Source organism: Neodiprion virginianus, chromosome 1 (assembly GCF_021901495.1).
Source record: "Neodiprion virginianus isolate iyNeoVirg1 chromosome 1, iyNeoVirg1.1, whole genome shotgun sequence".
Lineage (NCBI taxonomy): Eukaryota > Metazoa > Arthropoda > Insecta > Hymenoptera > Diprionidae > Neodiprion > Neodiprion virginianus.
Genome location: NC_060877.1, coordinates 24746273 through 24773984, shown reverse-complemented (window position 1 = coordinate 24773984; position 27712 = coordinate 24746273). Strand labels below are relative to the sequence as shown.

Here is a 27712-nt window from a genome sequence, read left to right as displayed (position 1 = left end):
TCGAACGATGCTAGACTTGCACCTTGCAGAAGTCCGGTTGTGATTTCAACTCTTTCCGCTAATTGATTGGCCCAATTTCAGACCACCGATAATTAGGCAGGGATTCCCGTTGTCACGATACAGAGACCAAATAGAAAGTGTGTGCAATCAGTGTCGTTACCCTGTTTTGTGAAACGTACATTCGAAGAAGGAGTATCTCTAAATTTTCCGAACGCAGTGACTGACGATTTTGTTGTTTTACGACGATTTTTTTCTCGCGTGTTAACCGAGCTGTAGCGAAATGTCCTTCTTTCCTCGACATGACCGTTGCGGCGAGCGTCGGTAGAACGAACCTTTCAAACGGCACCAATTACCGACGGGTTTGGGGCCGTGGAAGCTAAAAAGTTGCGCTGGTGTACTCTGGAGCGCCTTGGAGTGCAGTGAACGAATCTTGTGAAGCTGGTTAATTGGTCAGGGTGGTAGTCAATGGTCGAGAAAAAACTCCGGAACTCCGAGGTGGAATCTAACCGTTCGATCTGAGCACCCACATGAGCTTGGGCAAGTTTTTCGCTAGAACAGTTCCGCCTCTTTATCAGGCAACAATGACGTCTAGTATCTAGGTGCCTCCTTACGAGAAGGCGAAGAGGGCATCTACCCGAGGCGAGTTTTCCCGCGTGGGGGAAAAACAACATGTCCGATCGCGCCGGGGCGGATTGCGGCAGCGACGTCGATCCAACGGAGGAAATAAACGTCGACGACTCGGACTCGAGGAGCTGCAGTCCGCAGAATTACACAAACTCGTCGCACGGGCTCCACGAGGAGAGATCCGAGTGCTCAAACTCCCCGCCACCGAGCCACACGACGACCAGGACGGAGAACGAGACGCCAAGGAGTCACCCCTTCAGCATAAGTCGGCTGCTGGGTGAGACCCGGGGTCAAACCGCTAAGAGTCCCTCCTCGGAGGATCTGGAGAACGAGAAAGAGCGCAAGGTTTCTTGGGGATGGGACGACGCGCACAGGAACATCACCCTCGAGGACGAGAGGCGGTCCTGGGGGCCGGAGGCCGAGGAGAAGCTCTCCGACAAAGATGACGACGACACCGGAAGCACCCCCGAGACACAGAACGGGAACCCCTCCCTGCATCCGGACCTCTTGGCGCCGTTCAGACTCTTCCCAGGTGGTTCCGGACTGATTTACACCGGGGGTGGCGTCATCAGAGTGCCGGCACACCGGCCCCCGGGAGCCACCGGTAACCCTGGCACAACCCTACCATCCCAGGCCCTGATTCCACCCTGGAGCCTGCAGGCCATTCAACACAGTCAACAGCAGGCTGCCGCCGCGGGTCTCCATCGTGCTAGTTTGTTGGCCAACCTGGCTGTCCATCCTCTCCATGCTCATCCGCATCTCAAGGACAGACTGGCAGGTTTGACCATTTGCATTTCTACTTGCATGATCCAAGGCTCGCGATGAACTTACGTGCCGGTACTTATTGCTAACATCGAAATTCAATTAATTTATAACGTGTTCGATATGTTGTACTGTACGGTTAATGGTTTTTTTTTCGCTTGACTAATGTCACACGTCGGGAGGCGGGTTGACGTTAAATAAATAATTTTCGAATGACGAGTTAATGAAGTTTGACTGTGAACATAGACCGTTAAAATCTCGTCTATGGATACCTGTCTATACAACGAATACGGTTTATCACTACTATTCTGCATTGCAAATACCATCTATCGATTATTTACGAACAGCCGATGGAATTGAAGTGTTCTCTCTAAATGTGAATCAGTTATAAGTATACCACTGGAGAAAATTAGTGTATATACACTGGAAATCAGCGGGATATCAGTGAAAAATCACTGTAACGTCAGTGCATATGCACTGTTACTTTTCAGTGGTATACGCATAACTGGAAATCAGTGAATTTTTCACTGATTCAAATTTAGAGAGTTATATATGCCACATTAGAAAACAGACTGTATTATCGAAACACGTAGCTATATTCCAACCGTACCAATGCATTCGTAAAAGGTGTGCCCATTGTTCGATTCCTTGCTTAAAAAAAACTTTTCTACTATTGTCACGAGATTCAACAGACTTGCATTCTGTCTGTGACCGTTCGGTATGTTATCGGTCTGGGTATAAGACGTGGGATTGAAGGTACGCATTATGCTTTTACCTTGAGTGACCCGCGAAGAGATAATCTTTAGACGTCCACGTCGACCCGGGTTCAAAAAGGGTAACGCGACAAGGTTGAAAGTTTAAGGGAAAAGCCACCAAAGAGCCTTCTCCTGTTATCCACTCTATTATTTACCTCGTGGTTTTGGAGATTTCAAAGTTTGTTGCCTACCTTCGCTCGCGTTCTTTAAGCGATATCGCTCAGCCCGATCCCTTTATTTCGAAACAGATGAAAGTTTGTCCATTTAACTGTTTTACGAAAAGAAGAGCGATAGAAAAGCGATAAATTGACTCGCTTTATGCGGTAAAAAAACAAATAATAAAAATACAACCGAAATTCTCGTAATCACGGAATTCAAGGTGAACCTCTCTTTTTTTCAAAGTGTGTCACAAGTTTTTTACTCCAATAATACACCCGGTATTAGTGATAAACGCTAATATACAAAACAGGATAGAATTTAAAATTCCGTTAGTCGATCATGCTCAAATTTTTTTTTTTCAATTCATTATCGTTTTCGTTTCCGAAAGATGTTGTGTGGCCTTCTAACTCGAAACAATCGAGTTTGTGATTATGCATTTAACGTACGCGTTTCAAAGTGATCTATGCTTATGATATTGATATGAGAAGGACGACAAGTTGACCTCCGAATAGCGAAACTAGAAATTGTGTCATTGCTACACAAACTACCATAAATAAAAATATCTTACATTGACTTTTAACACAAATTTGTATTGACTTTGAATGAAGTTTTAAGCTGTCTCAAATCCAGTTGTTCAATCATATTTTTTCCACCGTCACCGTACTTTTGCAAATGATATTTTCCAATGCATGAGAATACTCGCGGTTCCACGTCTCCGCAGTTTAATGTAATCGCAAGAAGCGTCATCGATCACCGAGAAGCTAAGCGCGAGCTTGTGACCACAGAATTACTCAAGGGCACCTACAATTGAATTTACCGGGTTCTGACGGTTCATTTGTCTGCATCACGTCTCACGAGGGTTTCCAAGGGCTGCTTGAATTGCGTGTGATTCACCATAAACGGTACCATCGCATTTCAGAACCCTAAATTCGCTAGAATTATCGTCGTAAGAGTCACTGCACCGTTGCTTCGCATTTTTGATCCAACACTCGATGTAAATGCGTGACAAATAATCATTAGCCAAAAGCATATGATTTCAAATAATTGAATGGCTTCTCGAAAATATCTTGTACTGGTACTTCACTTGTGTATCCATCAACGGGTTATATATAATATACGCATAGTTACGTGATTATCAGTGATAAATTCTGCCGATGCGATGGCTTCAAAGTCATAACGGCATCGTTTACTTTCACTGAAGTCTCTGATGTGCCGATATCTACATTTGTCCTTTCTATGCCGGCAATTTTTCTCAATCACACGAATATATCTAAAATCTTTAATATTCAATCACGAATCGTGACAATCCACAAAGAGTTCTGCATTTGCTCAATGAATACAGGTATCTAGTCTTGGAATGGTTTTTATCTGCATGCCTTTGAAGCGTTGAACTATAATTAGTAATCGTTTTATTACGCTAGCCACGTTACAGTTGCACAATTATCTACTCGGTACATGTTAGTGCCGACTGTCGACAGTAGCAATGTTTGTGATTATTATAGTTTATGGAAGTGTTGGTCATGGCAGAGAAGTCTTAATCGTTGGTTTTAAATTGGTTGTGCGGCATTTGATCGTCATTTCGATGAAAAGCGAATCCAATTCTTTTACTCATTGTAAATCGCACAAAAGAGAAACAGAGGATAAATCTATTCGGTAATAATCTAACCTACCCACAAAATAGAAAAGTTTTCTTTGAACTTTCAGGCGAATGACTTTGATCATATCACAGGGGTGTACATAACATTTTGTGTCGTTGCACGTTGAGCGTGCTTCATTTTCACGAAAAAGCGAGCAAACACGTTAAATAAGTTCTCGAAAAAATTCTGGATCTGAAAACCATGCATCTCTATACATACATACATACATACATATACACACGTATAAGTATAACAGATAATAAATCCTGAGAAGAAGAGGAAAGTACGGTGCGTAAAAGCGAGGTTGGTTGCCGGCGGGCGGCTGCCGGCGGCGAGGATCGCGGAGGCCGGGAGAATGAAGAACGGAGATAACCGAATACTGGGAAGAGAGCGAGAGGGAGGTAAAAAAATGAAGAAATAGGAAAAAGAGCATCGCGTGACCAAACCTGAAACCCTTGGGCTTATCCCTGCACCGTGCACCAGCTTCGGGCTGATGTGTATCCGTACCGTAGGTGTGGATACACGTAGGGACACTTGTGCCGTTCGAATGTGGCGTGCGGTGTTCGAGTGTAAGCCGAAGTCGACCTGCAAGGCTCAGCGGCCGTGAATCGGTGTGTTAGGGTTGGGTAGAAATCCTCTCGTTTACGATCGTTGTGCCATGCAATGTGGGACTCTCGCAGACGTCGACTGGGACTCATCCTCGATCGTTGATTACTGTCAATAACCGTTTGAAATTTCCTCGACACATAGACGCTGGGGCGTTAGTTTTCGTTCTTCAAATCGACCCTGGTCCTAAGTATACACCTCGACGGGCCGCATGCTCGTTGTTACAAGAGTTTCACCTTACGGCGCGTGCTTCGTTCCTTTTTTCTTTAAAACTCCACCGAGGTGCTCCGACGGGTCTTGCGCACGGAACCCTTCGAAAAGGGGCTATTACGCTTACGAGAAAACAAACAAATCCGCGTAACGTATGTACCGCGAATTGACGCAATATTGGAGCATCGAGTACGCCGCGGTGCAGTGCTTATAGGTACCGGTAGTTTCTAACGTTTTATTCCTTTTTGTATTCTCGCTTCTAATCCCTACGCACACGTAGAGCCGAAGAGCCATTCGAGATCGTGCGGCGGTAGTCGATAGTTATGTAGCTCTGAGTAATTTGTTTCTTACGCGAGTTCACGCGAACGGGTCTCGTGTTCGTGGACAGAAATACCGTGTGAGTGTCAGTAAAGTAGGTAGGTAAATGCCGTATCACCCGAGGGCTACGAAAGCGTTTCTCGGGATTCGTAATTTATACGTAGTAATATGGTTAGGGCTCGCCGCGAACTCGTTCGAACTCGGTTCACTGTTATTACAATAACGCGTTTCATCTCTTTGGCTATAAAACGACCCACGACTCCGCAATTTCAATCACCCTCGGATCAAATATTGGCAAAACAACCAAACTTGTCGGTTGTCACTGATCCTGCTAGACTTTCAATTGCAAAAACAAACCATCTACCGATCCAATTCCCAGCTATACACCAATTACGAAACTTCCAAGATCCGTGAAGCCCTCCGCCCCAGGTGTACCGTCAATTTAACTAATTAGCCAACTCGCTCCTGCTTTTCCACGCATAATCTATCCCCAGCCACCTACGAGCGTGGAGAGAACGATGCCGTGGTGTGCGAGCACATGCTTGCCTCCTAACACTGCACACTGTGGAAACGGACCGGGGACACTGGTTAAGACGAGGCTTGGCTCAGGTGTATAATTGTCTGCACTGAAATTAAACTGAAGCCACGTTAATTATGTAACCGAGTTCAGCCGCGACTCGAGCTCGATGCACGGGTGATGATGGACGAGCCACTTCGACCTTACGGCTGCCAGCATCGCGGAGGGAAATCCCTAACTCAGCGCTAACTCAATCACTCAGCTCGCGCCCCAGCGCGGGACCAGGCGCTAATCTGCCTCCGGATTAATTACTACGTAATACAGGTTTGAATAATTATGATTTTCGAATACCCTGCTACGCCGCCTGACCGGCGATCGGGTAGCCGTGGATGCAGGTGATAGAAAATTATCTACGAGAAAGAGTCCTCAAATCGAGAGGAAAGCTTGAAAGAGGCGAAAAATCTGATCCAGCTGGGTACTTTGCGAACACCTAACACGATCAAAGCTTTCCGTTGAATGTTCTTAGGAAACTCGCGTCGGTTCCCGGTCGAATAAACCTATTAAAGATAAACTAATGCCATTTTGTCAGATGGCCAAATTAGCATTCCATTAGCATTCCGAATGCCGGTATTTGAGTATCGATTGGAAATGTGAGGGTGATTTTTGCGTCGACCTGAATGGTACCGACCCTCTAGATCCATGACATATCTTTCAACCAAAGTCAATGACAGTTCCTAACGCGACTCGACGAGATGCTTCGCCGTGTAACGCAGTCGCTGCAGTTTCTTCGCTGTTGAGAATCGACGGTCAATCGTTACCAAATCTCTGCGCATAAGAGATAACAAAGGCATGAGATAATTGGTCTTCGATTAATAGATCGAAGAATTTGTGAAAAAAAATTTCTACCATTTCTGAATTTCGGAATTCCGGCCAGTGCCGTGAGCAACCATAAATGGAAACGACATTTTTGCAATTTGAAAAGAACACAGAACACATGCGGCAACGAACGTTTAATCGTTACAACCCGAGTTATCGCGACTTATCAGAATATTTATGATGATTGTACCGCAATAATTGACATTATAGGAATAGCTAAACACGGTGATTCCAGAATTGAAATCGACACACGTGTAATGAGTCTTCATCCGCGATCTACGCATCGTGGCTTGACGAATACTTTTAAACGTCCATATCGCTACTCTGGAACAGGCCTAACCCGTTTTCAAGATGTGGGTTGAGCTTATCTGCGGCACAAGACGTACCTCGCATGGCTTCCCGTCTACCGTCAATTTCCATATACTCTCGAAGAATAGATAGAGAGCCGTGAAGGGAATAGTTGGTAAGAGTCGATCCAGGCTTACTCACGAAGGCCAAAAATTGGGTCAACATTCATCGCTATGCCCACTATTTATCTATCTCAATCTATCCGATTCTTGAGTAGTTTACCAAAACAAGTTTGGGTAAAGGATCGAAAAATTGTTTGAACAAAATTTTGTGCTTGAGACGAAAATTCAAGTGGAAGTAATATTCAAAATGGGCATTTCACTGCGCTCGTTCCAGATTGTCGTTAGTAGCTACAAAATCATATCACGTCAGATACTATAATAAACTTCAAATTGGATGTCGTAGACCCCATAAAAAATAGTTGGCCTTGCTTCGGTACGTAAAGTTTTATCAGTACAGTATACTAGACGATCGGTACTAAACTTAAAACTTCATCCCGTAAATAAATAAGTTTTTAATAGTGGCTAGATTGGAATCTCTGTACAACTTCCTTCGCGGTGTGTATAACCTAATGAAAATTTGTCAAACAAAGTGATTATCAATTCGGTAACAACGTATGTGCGGCACTTGCGTGCTATAGCGTCAAGATTTTCGCAATTGAGATTTTTCGTTCCTGGAAAGTTTTTGTACACCGTGTTTAGAGTCGTGCAGTTAGAAACTTGTCGAAAATTCAAACTCATGATTTAACGAACAGGTTTAGCCGGCGATAACGAATCCCGTTAGAATTGAAATACCGCAGATTTGGTAAAGTCGAACTCGTCACCGTGCCGATAACTGTATAACCGTGACACCAAGATCCGGAGGTAAGGCAAATTTCCACTGACATTCGGAAGCCCCAAAGCAAATCTTGCGATTTCTCGAGGGAGTCGAAAAAATTGTTGAATAATACGGCAAAGCCCTGACGACGAGGGCTGCGTGCAGCCTCAGCATCGTCGGCCAAACTGATGCCGGACAATATTTTACCCCTCTGATCGTGAGAAACAAGTTTTAAACTCGAGGGATGTTTTTGCGGGCAATTTGAAGATTTTTTTTTTCACTTTCACTCGCGTGTTTCATTTGCTTCTAAACTACGCGTACATGCGTATGTATATACCTGCGGTACTCGACGGTGGCTCGGCTTCGCCATTACGGGATCACTCAGGGATGCTTTTGGGGTCGCGAGGATAGCACTCGATTCTCTAACCACAGCTCTGGATTGAGTGATACCAAAGATCGTAAACATTTCCCCCTATTTCGAGCGTGATACCCTCCCAACCGCACATGTATCCACGTATCCCAACGCAAATTTATACAAGGATATATACACGCGTTACGGCATACTTATGCATATAGATTCTACGCGCGACGCATACCGTAGGAATTGAAAGTGATGCAGAAACTGCTTTCGTTATTTCAATCAAATTCACTACGAATTCAAGTTTTCCCCGTGGTGACGATTTTATCATCGTTTTTAATAAATTTTCTCTGTGAAATTAAGTCAGTTTTTTAGTGTATTTTACACCGAGTATTTGCACAAATCTTTGCCAAAGTGTTTAATGACGGATTTGGCAAAAGGGAAAAAACAACTTGAAGTTCCTATTTTGGTATTTAAAGTGTTCACGTATACCTGCTCGGAAATCGTTATTGGAAAATTGTATCGGTACATGGTTCGTAACCTGCACGAATGATAAATATTATGAAAAATTTCAAGTAAAAAGTGAAAAAGTCTTATACACGAAGACCGCGCGGCTTAAAGTTTTGGCATAAAGTTGTTTCAATACGGCCGGGAACCGGGAACTCGATCAATTTTTAACTTGTCTCATTTGTCGAAAAGTTTTTCAAAGAAGTTCGTTCAGAAACCGCCGCGGGTGTGCCTTACTTTACTTTGCACGTATACACGTGTAACGTACCCGGCAGTCCCGACCGATTTAGTTTAAGTCGTCCCGCTGTAAAAAATAAGACACACAAGCCCCGATCATTTCTCAAACTCTTGTAACTCGATATAAACCATCTCCGTTCCTGCTCCCCCTCCCCTTCCATCCCTCTTCTACGCTCCCCGACGTCGTATACACCCCCGCCAGCAGTGGCCTACATTATCGATATTACAAGCCGTCGATAAAAAATCGCATAAAATTAAACAAACGCCAAGTGATGGCGGTAAAACTTGACACCCCCGTCAACCCACCACCATCACCGTGTACGCCCCTTTCTCTCGCCATGTATGCGTTTAGGTTGTTACAGCGTGTGCTTGCAACACGCGCGGCTGCGAACGGCCATGTATCAGATCCTGCGGGGCTTGCAGTATCCGTTGGAATTATCTAGATAAAGTATAAACGACGATTTAAGCTCGCGTTCGCATCTCATTTTAAATATGGCGTAGCTGCTGCTGTATTATTCAGAGCTTTCCGGGCCAATAGCTCGTATATATTCCAAGTATACGTACAAGCCTGTACACGTATGTAAACGGCACTCGAGAAGGAGCTCGGCACACGCGCCTCGAGTCTCGGCCGTGCCTTTCTGCCAGTCCTTATGCGAGCGCATTTTCCATCGATTCGAGTTAGGCATCGATTATGGGGAAAACGGGCGCATGAAAATATCGAAACGTCTGACTTACCGAAATAAGATACGCTCGCTACGGGCGGCTTAACTTGCGAGAGGCAACATGCGGAGGATTCCTGCGGGACTTTTATGGGCATGCAACGATATATCCACAAACACCGTTCCTGAACGCTATGTTATGCATACTAGCCGCGCGCCGCATTCACGTAGACGTATGCGTGGTACAGATAATGATGTAATTATCTTGTTCCGCGAATTGCAAAACGATTTTGCGATTAACCGTTAATCTCCGCTCTCTACCTCGGCAATAATTAAATAATAAATAAGATTCGCCAATGTCCGTGCCTGTTACGAAGCCCCAAGTCCGGTATTGCCAGCCATCCATTAAGTACCCGCGTAACATTTCATACATCGTTTCGACTATTTCGCGCGAATATATACACCAGCGTCGTGTAAAAAACCGTTTGAAAATTGTTATAACACGTGTAAGCCGAGAACACGAAGGTCTATTATATGCAGCACTCCGAGATGTATCGGAGCGTCTCAATTCGCGGTTTAATTATTACTACAACTCAACATCACCGTTTCACGAATCGAACATTATAACAATTACTGAAAAATATTTCTTCGATAAAAACGTTGCTCGCCGACCGGTTTCGTCGGTTATTCTCCTCGAGGATCAGATGTAACGTCTTTGACACGCAACCAATTTGTAGTCGTTCAATCCATCCGACGAAGTCGTAAATGGACAAGAATGGCAGTGTTAATTGCGACTCTTTCTAGCAGAGTTTGATAAAAATTGCTCCGATCAAAGTAAAAAATGCACGAATCCAGCAACTCGAGACAAATTCGTTGCCAGCAGATACCAGTGTTTGCACAAAGCCGAACGATTTACGTGCCACCCGGGATACCGGTGCTGAAACACCAACACCAGCAAGGTGTTGTAAGAGCGCCGAGGTTATCGGTATCCCGTTGCTAAATCTTTACGAGAGCTACCAGTCAGCCATTACAGACCTACTAAACCTTATCTTTCCCGCGCTTAGACCAGGCAATTACTTCCAATACAGCAACGGGATTGGTGTTCTGAAATTGACGAAAAATGTCATCTAAGCATATTTACGGAAGTTCGTGGAAAGTACCAAATGCTACGATATTTATCGTCACGTGACCAGGTGCGTTTTTTCCATAAACCGAAAGTCGCACTGGTTCTTCAACGATACGTTTTACCTCAAAATTCGTGAGGTACTCAGATGATTGATTGGCAAAGTTCGTCGTCACTTTGAGCACTCCAATACTCAACGACGAGTTTTCCTTTATTTATACAAACACGTGGATAACTGCACGAACGGTAGTTGGTTCGAGTTCGGTGCAACCACGAGAGTCGTGGAATGAACGCGAGATGAAAATTTCACACTCGACGACCCACTGAGCTTGAGACATAACCTTTGTTGGCTCGAATCGTGAGTCAGTTTAGAACCATTTGATGATGCAACATTAACAGCATAGCTGGAGAAAGTCATTAGCCCTCGTACCTCGAGAGGGTATGCATATAATAGAGTTTGCGGCCTTCAAAGTAAATTGTTTTCTGCTACGGAGAGACCGACAGTCTCAAACCCGCTCCAGCACAGCAGTTACTCTTCTCTCGTTTTTCCTCCACTTTGCCCACGGCTGATGGATAAATACGCTGTCTTGCAAGGCCCGAGACTAGCTGTAGTCTTTTCGATTGAAAATATTATAACCACGAGGTTATTCTACCCCGCCGATTAATGTGATTTTCAACTATTGCAACCATACACACCCGCAATTCTGTCACCTTGAGCCGGCAAACTCAAACGCATGCTGTAACCGGTAAATCAAATCGAAATCAATACGGAAAAAACCGAATTGACACGAATTTTATCAAATTAAATTAAATCCAAAGTATCTGAGTGACAAGTCTTTTCAATACGCTTTAATTCGAGCTTATTCCGTTTTTGGATGTACTGAATTCTATTCGATTAATTTTTTTTTTTTTTACTGGTTAGAAACATGCTGCAGAATCTTCAAAGATGAAAAAAAATCTGTACCTACGGGTACGATTATGCCTTGAATTTTCGAATCATTAGTTGCATGTTACCGCCGTACGGAACTGCCAAGTCGATATGATGACACGAAAATAACACGCATTCTTTCCAGTTCAACAGTAAACTACCAAGTGATAAAATTTTACTTCCAAACTTGTCGACTGCGCGAACGGTGATGAGATATGTACACATATATTTGGGCGTATAATCTGCAGTCATGCTCGCTAGATGTTTTAATATTCCATTCACAACGCGATAGCTTCGAGACTTTCCTGTGTTTAAAGTTCCTCCACTCGCGCTAAGTTCCGGCCCCGTGCACATTTCCCCGGTTAAAACCAAGCCGCGTTTTACCCAACGCCGCTTATTGTTCCACGTATTTACGCCGAATGGGGATAATTCGAAGACCAAATAAGATCGTCGGCATATAATGGCAGGTCCGTTTTATGCAATATAAAATTCCACCGCTGCACAATTTACTCGCCTGAAAAGTACGGTTTATGATTGCGCTGACCGACGCGGAATGCCGCTTACTCACGGTATAAACCCCTTCAACGATAATCGTCCCGGTTTGGTGAATATACACATACATTATACGTATACGTATATTCTATGGTAATTTTTCTCCTCTCAGCCAATCGGAACAACGGTCAGGATGAACGTCAGTACGATCGTTTTGCTCAAATTAGGCCTTGCGCCGAATGGCTATTCAAAAATTCAATGCCAGCATTAACGAGTTGAATTAGAGGTGTGAAAAATCGGTTCCCTTTTTTCGGCGTTTTGTTCAACTGCGAAGAATCCGACCCTCTGCGGGAATTACCATTTATTCAATTATGTCTGGGATAATTCATACAATGACCAATTTTGTAATTTTGAAAAAGTTAGGACAGGTAACAGTCAAATACATCCGTACATGGTACGAATAATTTTCATTTCGAGATCCCGTAGAAACTGCATACAATTGTATAGGAACAAGTTAAAAATTCTTCAAATATATGACATAACGGCCCAGACACAAAGTAAGCCTTGAAATTTGCCGATTGAAAAACGAAAACTTTACCCTAAAAATGGGTCTCAAGATTCTGGTTCTGCTCAACTCTTAAGCTATATCCAGATTGACGTCACGAAAACGATTTACGTGTACTTGCGATAGATCGGATGATTTTATCTAAAAACTTGGAATCGGTATCGAATTTTTCATAAAGTAATCGTGGTGTTGTTGTCAGAACTGAATATAAAGTATCGTACAGATTCTTCATGTGTAATAAAAAAATTGAAATTGAAATGAAAACATCCAATTATCAATCCGTACAATAATTAATCGCTCCTAGTTGACCAGAGCGCGCTTCCTAACATCAGTATAACTACATGTCAAAAAATGCCGAATAAGTTTTACAATAAAATTGAATCGATTCTCGTGCAAGTACACTGAGAAAAATTTCATTCGTTATAGTAACTAGAAAAAGTCAGTAAAACAGGTATCGTTAAAAAAAAAAAACTGTTCGAATATTGTTGGAATTACGAAAAACGAGATACGCGTAACCATTTTGCGCTATCGTCGATCCTTTTTTGGTAATTGCAACGCAAAATCAGTTTTTTCGGCTTACTCTACTTTTTTAGCTAAACAAGGCTTTAACATCAATTTATTGTTGCACAAGCATTAAATTTTCGCAACAGTTACAAGAAAATACAGTAACAGTGAACGTAAGAAAGAATAGTAACAGATACCAGACTTTCTTGTAACAGCTAGAAAACTAATTTTCATTTTTTATCTAGAACTATATTTTTCGATCGTGTTAAAAAATGAAAAATAGTTAAAGACGAGCGTTAACCGGAACTAAACATTTCTCTCAGTGTACTCTTGAGTCATTAAGGTGTTCGAAACACTTTAACACCCCATCGTGTAATTCCTCCGTCGGCCGGTCGATCTGGACTCTGCAACCACAATCAGTAGGGAATTTCGTTTGCCAAATTAGGAGGATGCCTATAATCGCACCGCGGCAAGGAATTCGTACAAGGTACTTGGCCCGTGATATAGATATACATGAGAACGATGGATGACTCGGACTAAACTTTTCCCAGTTCATACGAGAACGCAACGGCGAAGCCCGCCGCGCAGTCTTCGTCCCGCTCATTTATTTATGTCGGCCATTTTGCGGCGGGGGGCGCCATCTTGTTTTTACGATCACCCCCGCGGCGTGTAGAGAGAGAAAGAGAGAGAGAGAGAGATAGAGAGAGAGAGTTTGCGTGCGCACGTGTTTGTGTGTGCGTGTGTAGGGGATGCAGATGCAATTCTCTTCCGTCTTCACTCTCGCCTTCGCTGATGCTCCGAGTCGAATAAGCGTCGATCCGCCAGTCAGTTCCTGTAGAAGGCGAATATCCCTGCAACCTCCGCTTCTACCTGTACAGAAACACGCATTTACGCACGTATACGTATAACGGAGGCATTGCTCTCCTCGCACTTCGCCAGACCGTCTATTGTTTTATGCACAGCCCTCTCGATCTGCCCTGATTCCATCCGGTGAACTGCTGCGGAAGGCCGAAGATCCGACGCCCCTGCAGCTACTTTCCAATGCTCATTTGTACTCCCCGTTCTTGTAGGGGAGCATGGGTTACTACAGTTACTACTTCCACAGACCCGCGTTTACCAGCGTCTATTGTTTTATTCATCGAACCGTCGATGTTCATTTATTTTACCCGCCTACTCGCTCCTGCACCACCCTCGGCCAGCTCGTCTTATTTACCCTGCAGCCGACTAGGCCGCACGCTTCCTTCTCCGATAGGAACTCGCAAACGACAACGAAGGAACGTTTCTCCCAAGCGTCTAACAACCCCGGATTGCTTTCGATTTAGCAGATGATATAGTAAACAGTTTTCATTTTCCTGCACAGGCAGATATCGGCGGTTTGCGCAGAACCGTTTCATCAAGTCCAGCAACCGCGGTGCAGCAGAAAAGCGAGTCTTGCTCGACGTCCCAACTCAAAAACTTCCATGTGCCAGAGTTATCATAGTTTATTCACAACTTGGAATGATCTTTGTTACTTCGTATAACCCCGAAAACCCCCGAGTAACAAGTTTCGGCCAGAATCGTCGAATTTTTATTGTTTTTTCGAGTTTGCATCAACCGTATTCGATCCGCCATTTTGGATTCAGAGATTCCCGAGTAACAAAATTCAGGTCAAAATGTCGAGTTGAAATATGTATGACTGGAAGGATTAATATTGGTAAACAACAGTAATTGGCTTACTCCGTAATACTGTACTGTAAAAGATGGTGGACTTCTGTTGTATAGATGAATTTTGTCTGGTCAATTCGCAAATTCAACATCAAATGGTACGTTGGATCGTCACCAAATGATTACAGTACCTACATAGAAGTCCGCAGCCTTTCTTTACAGCGCGAGTCTCCATTGCTCAACTTACCCCAGGACCAAAAAACAGATCTCACTGAACCTGTTAAACACAGTTGAAACCACTTGACTTCAGTCGGGAATTTTGAATGCCAAGAATGTAAGGAACAAACGTCACAGGTGATACGCTATACGTTTTCAGATCGGGAAAAGCACATTTTTCAGAGGGTATGTTATGAATAGTGAGAATTCGTTTTACGGCCCGGAACACTGTAAAGTTAGACTTCTTACCCGGGTATCTATCTGTGCACTGCTAGAAAAGGCTACACAGAGTTCGGTTATCCGAGTCTTTGAGTAGTTGGAGAAAAAATCACCGTATTAGAGCACTTTCCTCCCGTACATTGTAACGATAAAGAAGGCTTACACACGAGCTCCTTGGTCTCCATGGAAACCCACTCCGCACGCCCTGTTAAGCTAACGACTCCTTTGCAGCCGCGACGACAAGCTATCGTTGCGGGGAGTTTCGGTCGGCACATCGTCCCTGATCACGCCACCGCAACGTGAAAACCGGCTGCTTTCAACCCAGCTGTAGCGAAGCGATTTTTATTGAAACAGCAAGAGAAGTATCGTCGTGTATGGTACCGGGCAAATAGTCTCGGGGCACGTGATAGGGACGAGTTTCAGCAGCAGTGACCCGCCTTCTCTCTTTATCTTTCTCGCTTGCACTTACTGTGAAAGGGTCGAATAATCGGCGTTCTAGCGGATGGCAGGGCTTTTCTAACCGTGCATCGAGAACACAGTCCCGAGTTGCGGTATCGGGTGACACGCAAACCCATTGCCGGGTAAAACGGGGGTGAATTTTGCGGGCGAAAACCGTTTCCAAGCTTCGGTACGGGAGAAAAATTATGAAAGGAGAGTGCAGGGGCTTGTATGAAATTTTCATGAAAATGAAATTTGACAGGGAAGAACCCCTCTCTCGTCTGCGTATACGCGTAGCTGCAGGTTCAAACCAGGGAATCATCGTAAAAGGGTAAAGGGCTATTCAACGGGTATTACCCATTACCCCATCACCCCTACCGCCGCCATAGCAGCATCTCTTGCAGCGAGTTTACTCTTTGCGAGAAGCCCTTGCGTCACTCGCTTATTAGGACGATAATCGCCGGTACTCGGGCTATTACACGACTGTTGAATTATCATCCCATGTAATGATATTCACATCTCTCCGTTTGTAATTTATTCCTAATTACCTTTCTACAGCCGGATCCGCGCTCGATAAAATGACTCTGTGTAATCGTGTCAGTCATCGTCTGTGTAAACGTGTACGAGGCACGAGTGCAGCGAAGCTTGCCAAGGGACTCGGAGCTTTCAGTATGTATCCCAGTGGATTGAACACATTAAGAGATCGCTAAAAGTCCCGGTTGAATTAAACGTGACATAGAAACCTCCGCGTTGCGATATCTTATTCCTGCCTTGTGCGTAAATACTATCGCTGTTAGTGGAAATCAGATAGGGCTAAAACTGAACTTTCTCAATCTCGTTCTCATCACGCCTAATTCATTCCGGATAATTGAATGCTAGCTTTACCCGCTTACGCGTTGGCCGGCCAATTCTCGCATTTTACCGTTTCGAAAAGTCGACGTACCAACCCTTTCGTTCGATCCTTTCGCACAGTACTCACCTTTACCTGCACGCGTCGCATCGATCACAAAAGGCTTCGAATAGCGTGCCGTGTGTTGAAGAAATTGCGATTTGTCACAGCAGCGCCATTATACATATACGTACACCGTCAAGTTTTCTCATTATATCAGCATATTTGTGGTGAACTTTAGTCACCCCCAATTTGGGATTCGTGCACACGTGTAATTTACTATTCAAATAATGCCATGATAACTTTGCGGGTCAAGAGTCAACTTTGCCTACCTGTAACTGCAATGTTTGTTATTAACGGCACTCTTCACCATTTTAATGTTCACTTGTAATTCCTCCGTATTTGCGCAGTGGCTGGAGCGTTTCCGAGAAGGATCGGTCATCCGTACCAAAACAGAACGCCGCCAAAACGGAAGAAGCCAAGAACCAGCTTTACGAGGTTACAAATTGCTGAGCTGGAAAAACGGTTTCACAAGCAGAAGTACTTGGCGTCAGCCGAGAGGGCGGCCCTCGCTAAATCCCTCAAGATGACGGACGCGCAAGTCAAAACGTGGTTTCAGAACAGAAGGACAAAATGGCGGTAAGTTTATTCGCCGATTAATCGTCTCCGATCCCCGCACTTTTACGTTACGGGAAATAAAAGTAACTGTGTAACGCGTTAAACGCTCGTTTCAACCGGAAGTTACTTGTTCCGCTGGTAATACAGGAACTGACGCAATTTCATGCAGGTACCACAAAGAAACGAGTAACGACAAATAAATTAACACCTTTTAAATTCATCTTTTCATCAACCGGTAGTGTTATAATTTTTTGGACGTTATTAGTTCGGGTTAGAGCGAGGAGGCAGAGTGACATTTTAATAGATGTATTCGGCGAGTCAGGAATACATTTTTAAACCGTTTTTAATATATTTCAAATGTCATGTACGTCTTGGACTATTCACCGCCTACGAAATTTTAAAAATATCGAAAAATAAGAATTCTAACACGATGTAATTCGGGTAATTGCTGCAATTTGTTTTGCAATGTGAATAACGAAATAGAGTTTGGTATTGTAGAGAAATAGTCTGCCCGTAATGCGGATACAAAATTAAGTAAAATTTGCAATTTAACAAGTCCAATTTGCCTGTTTAACGCGTTTCACAATTCGTGCCGCAGTTAGATATTCTTGAATCGTTTCTCAACCGCAGACTGGAAACTCAGATAAATCTGTGTAGATGCTGCTGAATTTGAGCCGCCGTGCATGCGGACTGAAAAAATTCCTTCGTGCCTTCTTACGTGTATACGATTCTTCACTCTTCTTTTTACTCTCGCACTCAGTTTTGTCCACTCGAGATTTCACTTGTTCCGAAGGTTTATCAAGGAATTTCAAAGATCGCCCAAGGACTCATGTCCTAGCAATCCCGGTGCCCTTAAAACCCTAACTGTAAAAGATATCGACTTGGCGATATCCTTTAAGAATGTTGACCGGCGTCGCGACGCGAGGACGCCCCGCCGTATCGAACTTAGTTTCGGTGCCCCGAAATCCTTTTTATCTAAATTACATGTTTTCGTCCTTTCTTATCTTGAAGAGACTCCTAATACGCCAGCAGATGCACGATGCTACGTGGCTGCTAGGCCACTTTCGACATTCCAACCTGCACGGCTCTCCGCTGGTTAACTCCTTTTCAAACTCTAATGTTTCTTCCTCTCTTATCGTTGACTCGGAAATGTACTCGTGCAAAATATCGATTTCTTGGAGAGGGTTCCTTTTCTTAAGCTTACCTCTTACCCCGTATAGCGAAAGAAACGAGAATAACACAGATTTTTGTATAATAAACAGTGCAGTTATCACACCCCCTTTCAAGTTTCGGTCAATCGACGACTTCGGTGTACATTTATTGTTTTAAATATTCTCTAAACTCATATAATATAACAGTTCAAAGTGCATTTATTCAAAATACGGAGTCGACTTAGTTTAATAAAATCAAAAACGTTCGTCTGTGAGACAGTTTTAGCATTTGTTCTTTGCTATCCTTTTTCTGGTCAAAACAAATCAATGATCTCTAAGCCGTGCTTGAAGTAAAAACAATCCGCAACCAATTTCGCATCTCAACGAGCTCAGCTGTAAGCCTAATTTAATGATTCTTACACAATAGTTTCACAATACTTCACCTGCCGTCAGTGGTTTGGATTCATAACTTATGACTACTGTTTGCTTGCAAAATAATATCATCTGTAACAAATTTTCGCACAGACTATTCGCGACAAATCGATTCTCACTTACGTATCACAGATGCGAGGCAGAAAGGAAATAAAACTTTTTCAGTGACTCAATTTCAGTCTTCTTCGATTTTCATTCCCTTTTATTCGATTGAGTCCCAACCACTCAAGTTTTGTTCCATCTTCTCTGACAGCCCCATTCCAGGTATTGTTTCAAACTCTGACACGATATTATTCCTGTTTTATTTCATTGTGATTGATAGGCACTCCGCCATTCCATTTGCGTATTTGTGTGCACAGCACTCTTGACGATTCCACAATACTCACCGCAAAACCCGTTTTGTGTTTGAATTTTCAGTCTGAAACTTCACCGCGAAAATATAGTCCGATTGAACAGAACAGATATACAAAAAGACCAAGGAAATCGAAAAGTCCAATTTCATATTCTCCGAGAAAAGTCATCGTACAACAAAACTGATGAACACATCTTTTGGTGTTTTGGAAGACTTAACTGATCTAAGTCTTGAACAGTGGGATCGGAAGATTTTGGGATTCGATTCATCCCTTGTAATTCATCGGTTATATTCTCGGTGCAGTAGACCGCAATTATACTTGTCTCTGTAATTGATCCCGGATTAAAACTCTTACTATTCGACCATCTTCTGAATTTCAACAAGATGGCGTTGAGCAGATGAGATAGCGAGGGGTGAATAATTCACGGGGAGTAACAGCTTAGCCTTGTTCCCGTTCATAATGCAGCCACCTCCCCGTTTCCCATCCCCTTCGCGGCCTCGGTGCTTCTCGGCTTTTAAACTGTCAAACATTTGAATCCAGTGTTGGAATCCGTTCAATTTCCCCCAAGTAGCGGTTAAAAATTCAAAAGGTCACGTGTTCCCGGTGACCCCGCGGACGCGTCCAATAAGCACGCCCTCTTTTCCCGTACCGACGATTGCGTCGCATTTCGATATACCTAACGACTCGCCTACACCCGTGACGTAATTACTGCGCTCCTTCCTAATTTCCGATTTAATTCGCGGATAGTCAAAGTGGGGGCGGGTGCAAGTTCCAAATTCTAAAAGTTCAGAAAGGGCCTGATTTCTAATTATTTGGTGGCGCAACTTGAGGTAAAGAAATCAAACATTTACGAATCAACAAATTTTCGAATGGTTGGAAACCCGACGGCTCAAAGTTCCGAAATGCAAGGTTCCGAGAAGTAAAGTTCCGGTAGAGCAGAATTTCGAAAAATAAAGTCTCGATAAAGTAAAACTCCGAATATTAAAATATACTCACACAGCGTAGTTTGCTCATGAACGAATGGGTATAACAAATCAGGAAACACCGAAAATGAAAATGGTCAGGATTTGGAACGTAAATATATCGAAATTCCAAAACAGAGAAAGATCAAAGTGGTGAAAGTTCACGAATGCAGAAATCTACAGAACAGAAAATCTTCGATTATTTGTGAATTTCGATGTTTCAGATTTTCAAATTTTCTTATTTTCGCACTTTTGGAGCTCCGACTTGTCGGAGTTATGCTCTTTCGGCATTTTTCCCTTTCAGAACTTTGATGTTTCGTGAAAGTTCGATTACTTTACTTCAAGTTTCGTTACCAAAAAAATATGAAATTTAGCGTTTTCGGAACTTTTCAAGTTCGGAATTCCAACCCTCCAACCCTCAAAGTGCGCTTCTGGCTGCTGGCTAGATGAATTTTTCGTCATCTCGTCACCGTTGATAATCCGATTCACGATCAGACTTCAACGAGTTAGTATAACAGGTGAAAATATATACATATATTTTTTTCGACGATCCCTGGCCTTTTTAACCCCAGGCTTTGAGAAAGCGGTGAGGTATGAATTTTAATTAATGAACGTCCCAGGCCGGTTTCATTTCGGTAATTGAATATGAATTCTCCTGTTTTTATCAGCCTCGTATATTCAAGGCACGGCATGAAGAGGAACTGAAACAGCATCTGTAAACGGCTCGTGCTTTTTCACACTTTCTCTCTCTCTCTCTCTATCTTTTTTCTTTCTTTCTCTCCTTTTTTCCTTCTGTTTTAGAACGAGCGTAAATTTTAATTAACGAACGTTTTAATAGCTGTTTAACGTCAAAGTAACAGCGTTAACTGTCGGCGTGGTGAAAAAAAAACAAAAGTAACGTAATAGCGGCTCAAGCTCGGGGGAATCCTTCGCTCGAAAGTCAGGCTACTTCTAGCATATCGCATATCGACTGTTGTAAACCTGCATGCATAATTTTTTATGCTCAAATTACTTCTAATAACTATGCAGCTAGGTTTATTCACAAATAACGCGCTGCTCAGACAAATTCTTAACAGTTTTTTGTCGGTACGAATTTTACTATCTCGCCGACGTAATTCAGTAGCGGTGACAAATTGTCAACTTCCAATTTCTTAATGTTCATTTTTTGCAATTCTGCGTACGGTGAAACATATTTCTCTCAGGAGTTACCGTATTTCATCATAACTTCATACTTGAAATCGATTTTGTCTCAGTCACGATGCTTTTTTAGTTGAGTATCCAATTTTCTTAAAAAATTTTGCCACTTTTACCACGGAACCATGATATAATTTAAGTGAAAAAAAATTAAGAGGATCAATCTGTATCTGCGTCAGTTGAGACGAAATAAATAATGCTAGTTTTATTCACAAGCTATTCAAAATAATGATCGACATCCGTGCTACAATAAATTTAGTACTTCTGCCAATTGTCAGTTATTGAATAAAATTTGTCATTAGCTTTTCGATTTTTCTTCCGTTGATGATTCAGATTTATGAACTCTATGCGCAAAGTTTCCATGATTAATCTTAAATTGCGTTGAATTCAACGTCTCGCAGAATCGACGGAACATACGCTTGATAAACAGTTTTTATTGAATAGTTGTAAAAAAGTGTTCTTGATCATCGATCGTAATATAGAGAAAAATAGAAGGAAAGAGAGAGCGTAGAGCTGACAAACGTCTTTGAAAATTAGAGAAACGTGACCTGCGGAATTAATAGCACCGTTCAGCGTTCTCGTTCCCCTGTAAAACAATCGTCGGTGGTCAGAAACAGGTTGCAGGCTACGCCATTGTATCAGTGACAGGTCCAGGCGACGCCCGTGCAAGTAATTAACCGGGCTCGTAATTAATTATTGAGGGTGGTTTGCCGATTACATTTTGCCTCTCCCCCGGGACCTCCGCTCGTCCTGACTCTCGCTGACTGCGGAATACATAACAGGTATAATACCGGAGAGCCGATACAGTGCGCAGGGTCGTATGTGAAACCCTTGTCATTATGCAGAAGCGATTTCGAATTTCGGGGGAGGCTGGATTTGGGAAATAATCCGCCAAATGATCTTTCAAATATTCACGACCCACCTTCAAGTCGATTCAATTATCGCTTCACGTTGTCTCTGCGCCATTGCAATATAAATTACGAATTTCTGTATGTATAAATATGTATGGATACGTGCATTTCAAATGCATCGATGATTGATCACATGACGAAGTCGTTTAGTCGTACTGTCGATTACGAAAATCAGTACAACTTCGTTTTGCCGTTCATTGAATATTTTCGGATGCGCTTCAGTTCATTATCGTGTCTGCGCTTGAAAAGAAAATGTTTAAAACATGTTTGACAATTATATTTGTGACAATGATGATTGGTTCGCATCGAATTGCAAGGACCTTGTTTCATTCGTGTTCACTGTTCATTCGTGCAAATGACGTTGCTGATTTTTTTAAACTATTTTCTCAATCTTTAATTCCGGCTTATTCATCCTTAATTCAAAGCATCTCCGTTTTGAAGGTTTAAAAATTGTATTCAACCTGACTTCGGTTGTCTGGCAGTCAAATCTCAATGAAAATTTCAGCATCGGAATATCACAAATGGTTTCGAAGATACTCGTAATCTCGGAAATAATTACGGTCTGAATTTCTTACATGGCCAACTTCGGGAAGGGGACACCTAACAAATTTATACCGCATATCCGATCGATCGAGGTTTGAACCCGAAATTAATCACAGAGACGAAAAAATTGTTGCGTTTTGATTTCGTGTCTCTTCTCGACTATTGGATAGAAAACTTTGGTTCCCATTTCGAGCGTGTGTAAAAAGTCAACACCCTACCCTTCGAATATAATAATGAAAATTGAGATTGTTAAAATTAGACTCAGACGCAGCGTGGATATTATCATGACTATTCATCCTTGCGTGCAATGGACTGTTTCAAATTCGTATAGTTTAGGCTAACTCGACGAAGGGTGCGTTCCGATCTAATCCTGAGATCCGATAGGGTTCCACGAATCTTCGGACAAGCCTGGAGACACGACCTCCTTTTCTGACAGCGGGTAATAAAGAAGGGGTTTCATCTTCCACGGGTACCATTCGACGCTGAGACCTGGTGCCAAGATGGTCTCGATCCGCTCGGTGCACACATACCTCGGTCTGCGAGGCGCCAGCGAACATCCAGCAGCCAATCAACGACAAGGGTTTAAGTCCGAAACAGCGGCGTTCCATTAGAGCTAATCTCCGCGCGCCGGTAATTAAACGATTCCAATGTTCCTTTGTTTATCTCTTAGCGTCCTTCTTTTGCCTCCGCCTTACCGGAGCGAGTCAGCTCCTCTACTCGGGCCCCTCGGCAGTTCAGGGGCGTAAGACGATCGGTAGTCGTGTAATGTTTTAGGTTTTATTCAAATTTACTAATGCCCTATATCTACGCGCGCGTGATGGATAGAGTCAGGAGAGATTGCAGCGAGCGGGCCATGAATCTCTAACCGAAATCTCGCGATCGTTAGTCCAAACTGGTTTCTCGAAGACCCTTTTTACAAAGACCGGTGGCGCTTCGCGCCGTGTCGCTTTTCAAATTATTATGATCCGGGTAGACAGGTCAGCCAATCATCTCGAATTAACTCCGGTTTTTTTTTATATCCACCTCTGCCCGGGACGTCTAACCTACGCCTAGCATGTAATATATTATACACCTCAACTCGGACCATGAGAACATGTCGCTCCGGTATGCCTTCTTTTCTACGTGCTAAAACCTGTGGTGTACCAGTGTTGAGAGCGTGCAATCCATGTCCGCTCCTCAAGGCTCGACTGACTCCTTTTCATCTCGTTTGAAAAAGCGACAGATTTATGATCGCATGTATTAATCGCCCTCCATATCTCCCTGCCCGTTCTGCCTTATTATAATGCTTACCTGTTTGAATCCGCCGCAGGATAGTTCCTAAGGAGTTCGGTAGCTTTGGACTCTTTACGACGCTAATAAGGCAATTAACATAGTAATCGCGGTGACCGAGGTACTTCGAACACTGATAACGGAGAAGTAAAATAAATTACCGTTGTACAAGTCGCAGATGCAGATCGTTTTATATGCATATAGTAACGTTAAATGCTCCAGGATCGTACGAAAATCCGCTGCGTGACGTTTCTTTGCCATTTATATGAGATCAGATTTATGCTCCGATTGATCGTTGTCTCAGTTTCAGATCCGTTTAAAACTAGACTGATTTTAAAAGGTCTTGAAGATCTGGTTTTCATAGTTTTCGATACTTGAACGTTGATCTGTAACTTGTAGCAGGACCTGAAGAAGTTTCGTTGATTCAAAAAAATTCGGTATGTTGATAACGTAGTACCTTTCAACCACTCATACAGAGTATAACGATATTGCATGAAATTCGTGTGTCGTTGATAACGATATTCCATTTCCATTAATCATGTCTCGTTTTTTTTCAATGAAACGACTTCCTTCCGTCACTTCCTGCCAAGATAACGAGAATATTTAAAACATAAAATTCGATCCTGATTAGATAATCACTAGCGTATCACTCGCAAAAAAAAACAAAAATGTCCAGAAAAAGACTTCACTGGCGTAAAATCCTGTATTGCATCATACTGCATTACAGCGAGCGCTTTCCTACATCAAAGTCGAAAGCTTAACCCATCTTATAGGAGATTTATAAAATCGATTGACGCGTGACGCGGACACGTGACAAGACTTGCAGAATATTTCATCTCGAGGAACGAGCATCCGAAATGCAATTCCGTCGGTTTGGAACAACAGTTCGGCCATTTTGCGGTTCCTTAATAGACTTAGCGCTAGAAAACAGACACCCTTTGCCCTCACCCTCTTCGGCAGCCACGTCGACTCCGTCAGCTCCGTACCATCCTGGAGGACGAGCGTGAGCCGGCACGCCCAGGAATCGAATTATCTTTATTACGTTTGTCTTCTGTTTTCCACCCCAACAACGCCAGTCACTCTTTCACCCCCACCGGGACTCGGGATATTTTAGATGAATCCTCTTACCCGTCTTCGTGTGTCTAACGTAAGGCAAAATATTATGCTAACGGTATTCCGTGAGATAATAAACGGGCTTACCGTTTCTCGGTGAAATTTATATCCGAGTCCGACAATATTTTTGTAATTGAATTATCGCGGGTTTGTTGGCTGGAAATAGATCATTTTTATTGATTTTATTACGAGATAATACCGCATTGAGTATTTATCAAATTACCATATTCGTAACTTGCGAAAATCTGTTGAAATGCACTGAAATAGAACGCACTTATATCGTAGTCAAGAACTTTGACGTCGATGATTCGCTGAAAAATGGTTGAAAATTTTGATGATTCTTCCAATTTACTCTACGAATATGGCTCATTTTATTCAGATGATTATTTCCTACAAAGTCAGCGAAGTGGATTTTCGTTTCTTTTTCAATATTCAAGACATCATTGCAAATTGTTGGTCACAACGTCAACATGATAATCGAAATGATGAGAACAAAACAATAGTATTTCCGTGAATTTGGAGAAAACAGTTTCTTCGTAATGATTAATCATCTTACAGTAAAATCGAACGAATCGACCGGATTTTGAAGCGATTTGTAACGATGCATAGATGTCTAAGCTTTTGTCTGTAATTCCGTTATTACCTATTTTCTTATTTACGAAGGAGCTTCGTAGCTTGCGAATCATAACACCTAATTTGTGAAATGCTAATTGCACGACTATCTCATAATAAATTACCAAAAGGTATCGATTTTCGTCCAATCAAGTACCTCAAATGATCCTTCGTTCAACGATTAATCGCCTTTATTAACCTCTCTCATGTATTCACTTTTGTCGAATGATTTCCAGAAGACAAACGGCAGAAGAACGAGAGGCTGAACGACAGGCGGCGAATCGTTTGATGCTTTCGCTGCAGGCAGAAGCTCTCGGGAAAGTTGGATATCCGGGTTCCGTACCAGCGCATTCCGGAGGTCCGGCATCTAATGCAGAAGTGCAACAATCTTCGCAGCCTGCAATGGGACACCCGATGCCTCAGTGGGCCTCGCCATACGGACCCCCGCAGCCTTTGACGGAACCGATTTGCTGAAGGGATTATCGATTGGGGGGAAACGCGTAGAATCGATTAGATTAATTAAGGTATCGTGCAATAAACACGGATCGTAATTGTACATCGGCACGTGGTTCGAGGAAAACGCAATTTTATTTTTCCTCCCCAAGAAGCGAAAATTTTCATACCTTTTGTCAAACGCGCTCTGAAGACGATGCGTGAATGATGGGGGGGGGGGGGGGGGGAGAGGGGGGGAAGAAATTGTACATGTATTATAAATAATCGCCGTCGGTACAGTGAGATACGCGAGAATTTTCTTCACGGCAACTTTTCATTAAGTTTACTGGCGATTCTTTAATAACGAATTTGATGTAATCCTGCAGTTCAGCAATCGAGCACAAGGTGCTCTATAAACTATATATTATCCAGTGAGATCTTGCAGGGAAGTGACAGAGTTATATAAATATACATAATGACATATCGTGTAAATATTCATTTGCTTTCTTGACCTGGATTGATACGACATATCTTGTAAATATTTATCAAAGATACATATTAATATTATTATTATTATTATTATTATTATTATTATTATTGATAGCATAATTACAATTATTACTATTATCTTATGCAAGTACGTACATATTATATATTAGGCTAAGCGTAGACGTACCTATTAAATACCAAGCTATGTGATGTAACTATATGTGTAATCTTGTTGTACATATAAAAAAACAGCACACGAAAAAGAAAAAATCAATCATAAAAATGCACACGTGGCATATTAACTGCTCTATTTATCGTGTGGTACAATATTTTGTGCTTACGAAATTCTAAAAATCGAAATCATTTCTATCGTTAGTAAAAACGCGTCGAAATAAAGTTTGAGGAATCGAAAAATTTCTATGTAAAAGACACGTGATTCGGTATACCGATTACAATCTTCTTATTATAGCCCGACAAACCGCGTTTTTAATATTCGTCTTTGCAACAAACCAATTAATTTTAAATCACGGTCAAAGCTAAAGGCAAATAAAAAGTCGTATTTGAACTACAAGTACGTTCGAAATATCGCGAAGTGATTTTGAAAATTAGTTCTTCGTGAGAATCCGGCGATCCTTCGTGCTACCAATCTTGCGCAACGGTCAAGAGAAAATGGTCGTCCCGTTTTTGCGAAGATATAACGACCGAGAGACCCTTCGCTAAGTATGCGAATCACTCAGCCCGAACTACTCTACAACTAGCCACTCGTTTTTATGAGATCCGCACGGAGTCGGCGGTTTCGTGAAAAAAAGTTTCTCTCACTTGGTACATACTTGTATAAATGTGCCCAATCCTTTCAAACAACAAATTGCCCGAAACAAGCTGGTCAATTTGAACGGAAAGCGCGACTTCTTCGTAAAGATAAAGTTGTACCGTTTCCACATGCAATTTCAAACGTTAATATTAAATTGTACAGAAGTTTGTAAAACGAAATTCTTCATTTCTAATAATCTCTATAACAACGACAATAATCAGTTTTTATGAAAGTGCGTAAATTTGCAAGAACCAATTCGGGCTGAAACTATGAGCAACAGTGAAACCGTGCATTTCAAAATAATACCGATAAATCTGAGTAAAGTTTGTCATTTTCAAGCGATATAAATATTCAAGAGAACTGTGACTCGCTGCAGTAATGTCGAGAGATTAAGCAAAAGAACAAATTTGCAATC

At 42.5% G+C, this 27712-nt stretch overlaps 1 protein-coding gene across 1 annotated transcript; it reads left to right on the top strand.

The window, feature by feature from the left end:
• Positions 1–26220, top strand: LOC124305693 (T-cell leukemia homeobox protein 3). Its single transcript, XM_046765353.1, has 3 exons — positions 1–1402; positions 16818–17046; positions 25802–26220. Exons 1-3 carry the CDS (start codon positions 670–672, stop codon positions 26037–26039), a joined length of 1200 nt encoding a protein of 399 aa, XP_046621309.1. The 5' UTR covers positions 1–669; the 3' UTR covers positions 26040–26220.
• Positions 26221–27712: the final 1492 nt, after the last annotated feature.

Bases quoted from the DNA above. Each gene is read 5' to 3' on its own strand.
- LOC124305693 (XM_046765353.1), top strand. From the start codon at position 670: ATGTCCGATCGCGCCGGGGCGGATTGCGGCAGCGACGTCGATCCAACG. The intron at 1,403-16,817 runs GTTTGACCATTT...GTATTTGCGCAG, and splicing joins TCTCAAGGACAGACTGGCAG to TGGCTGGAGCGTTTCCGAGA. The intron at 17,047-25,801 runs GTAAGTTTATTC...AATGATTTCCAG, and splicing joins AACAGAAGGACAAAATGGCG to AAGACAAACGGCAGAAGAAC.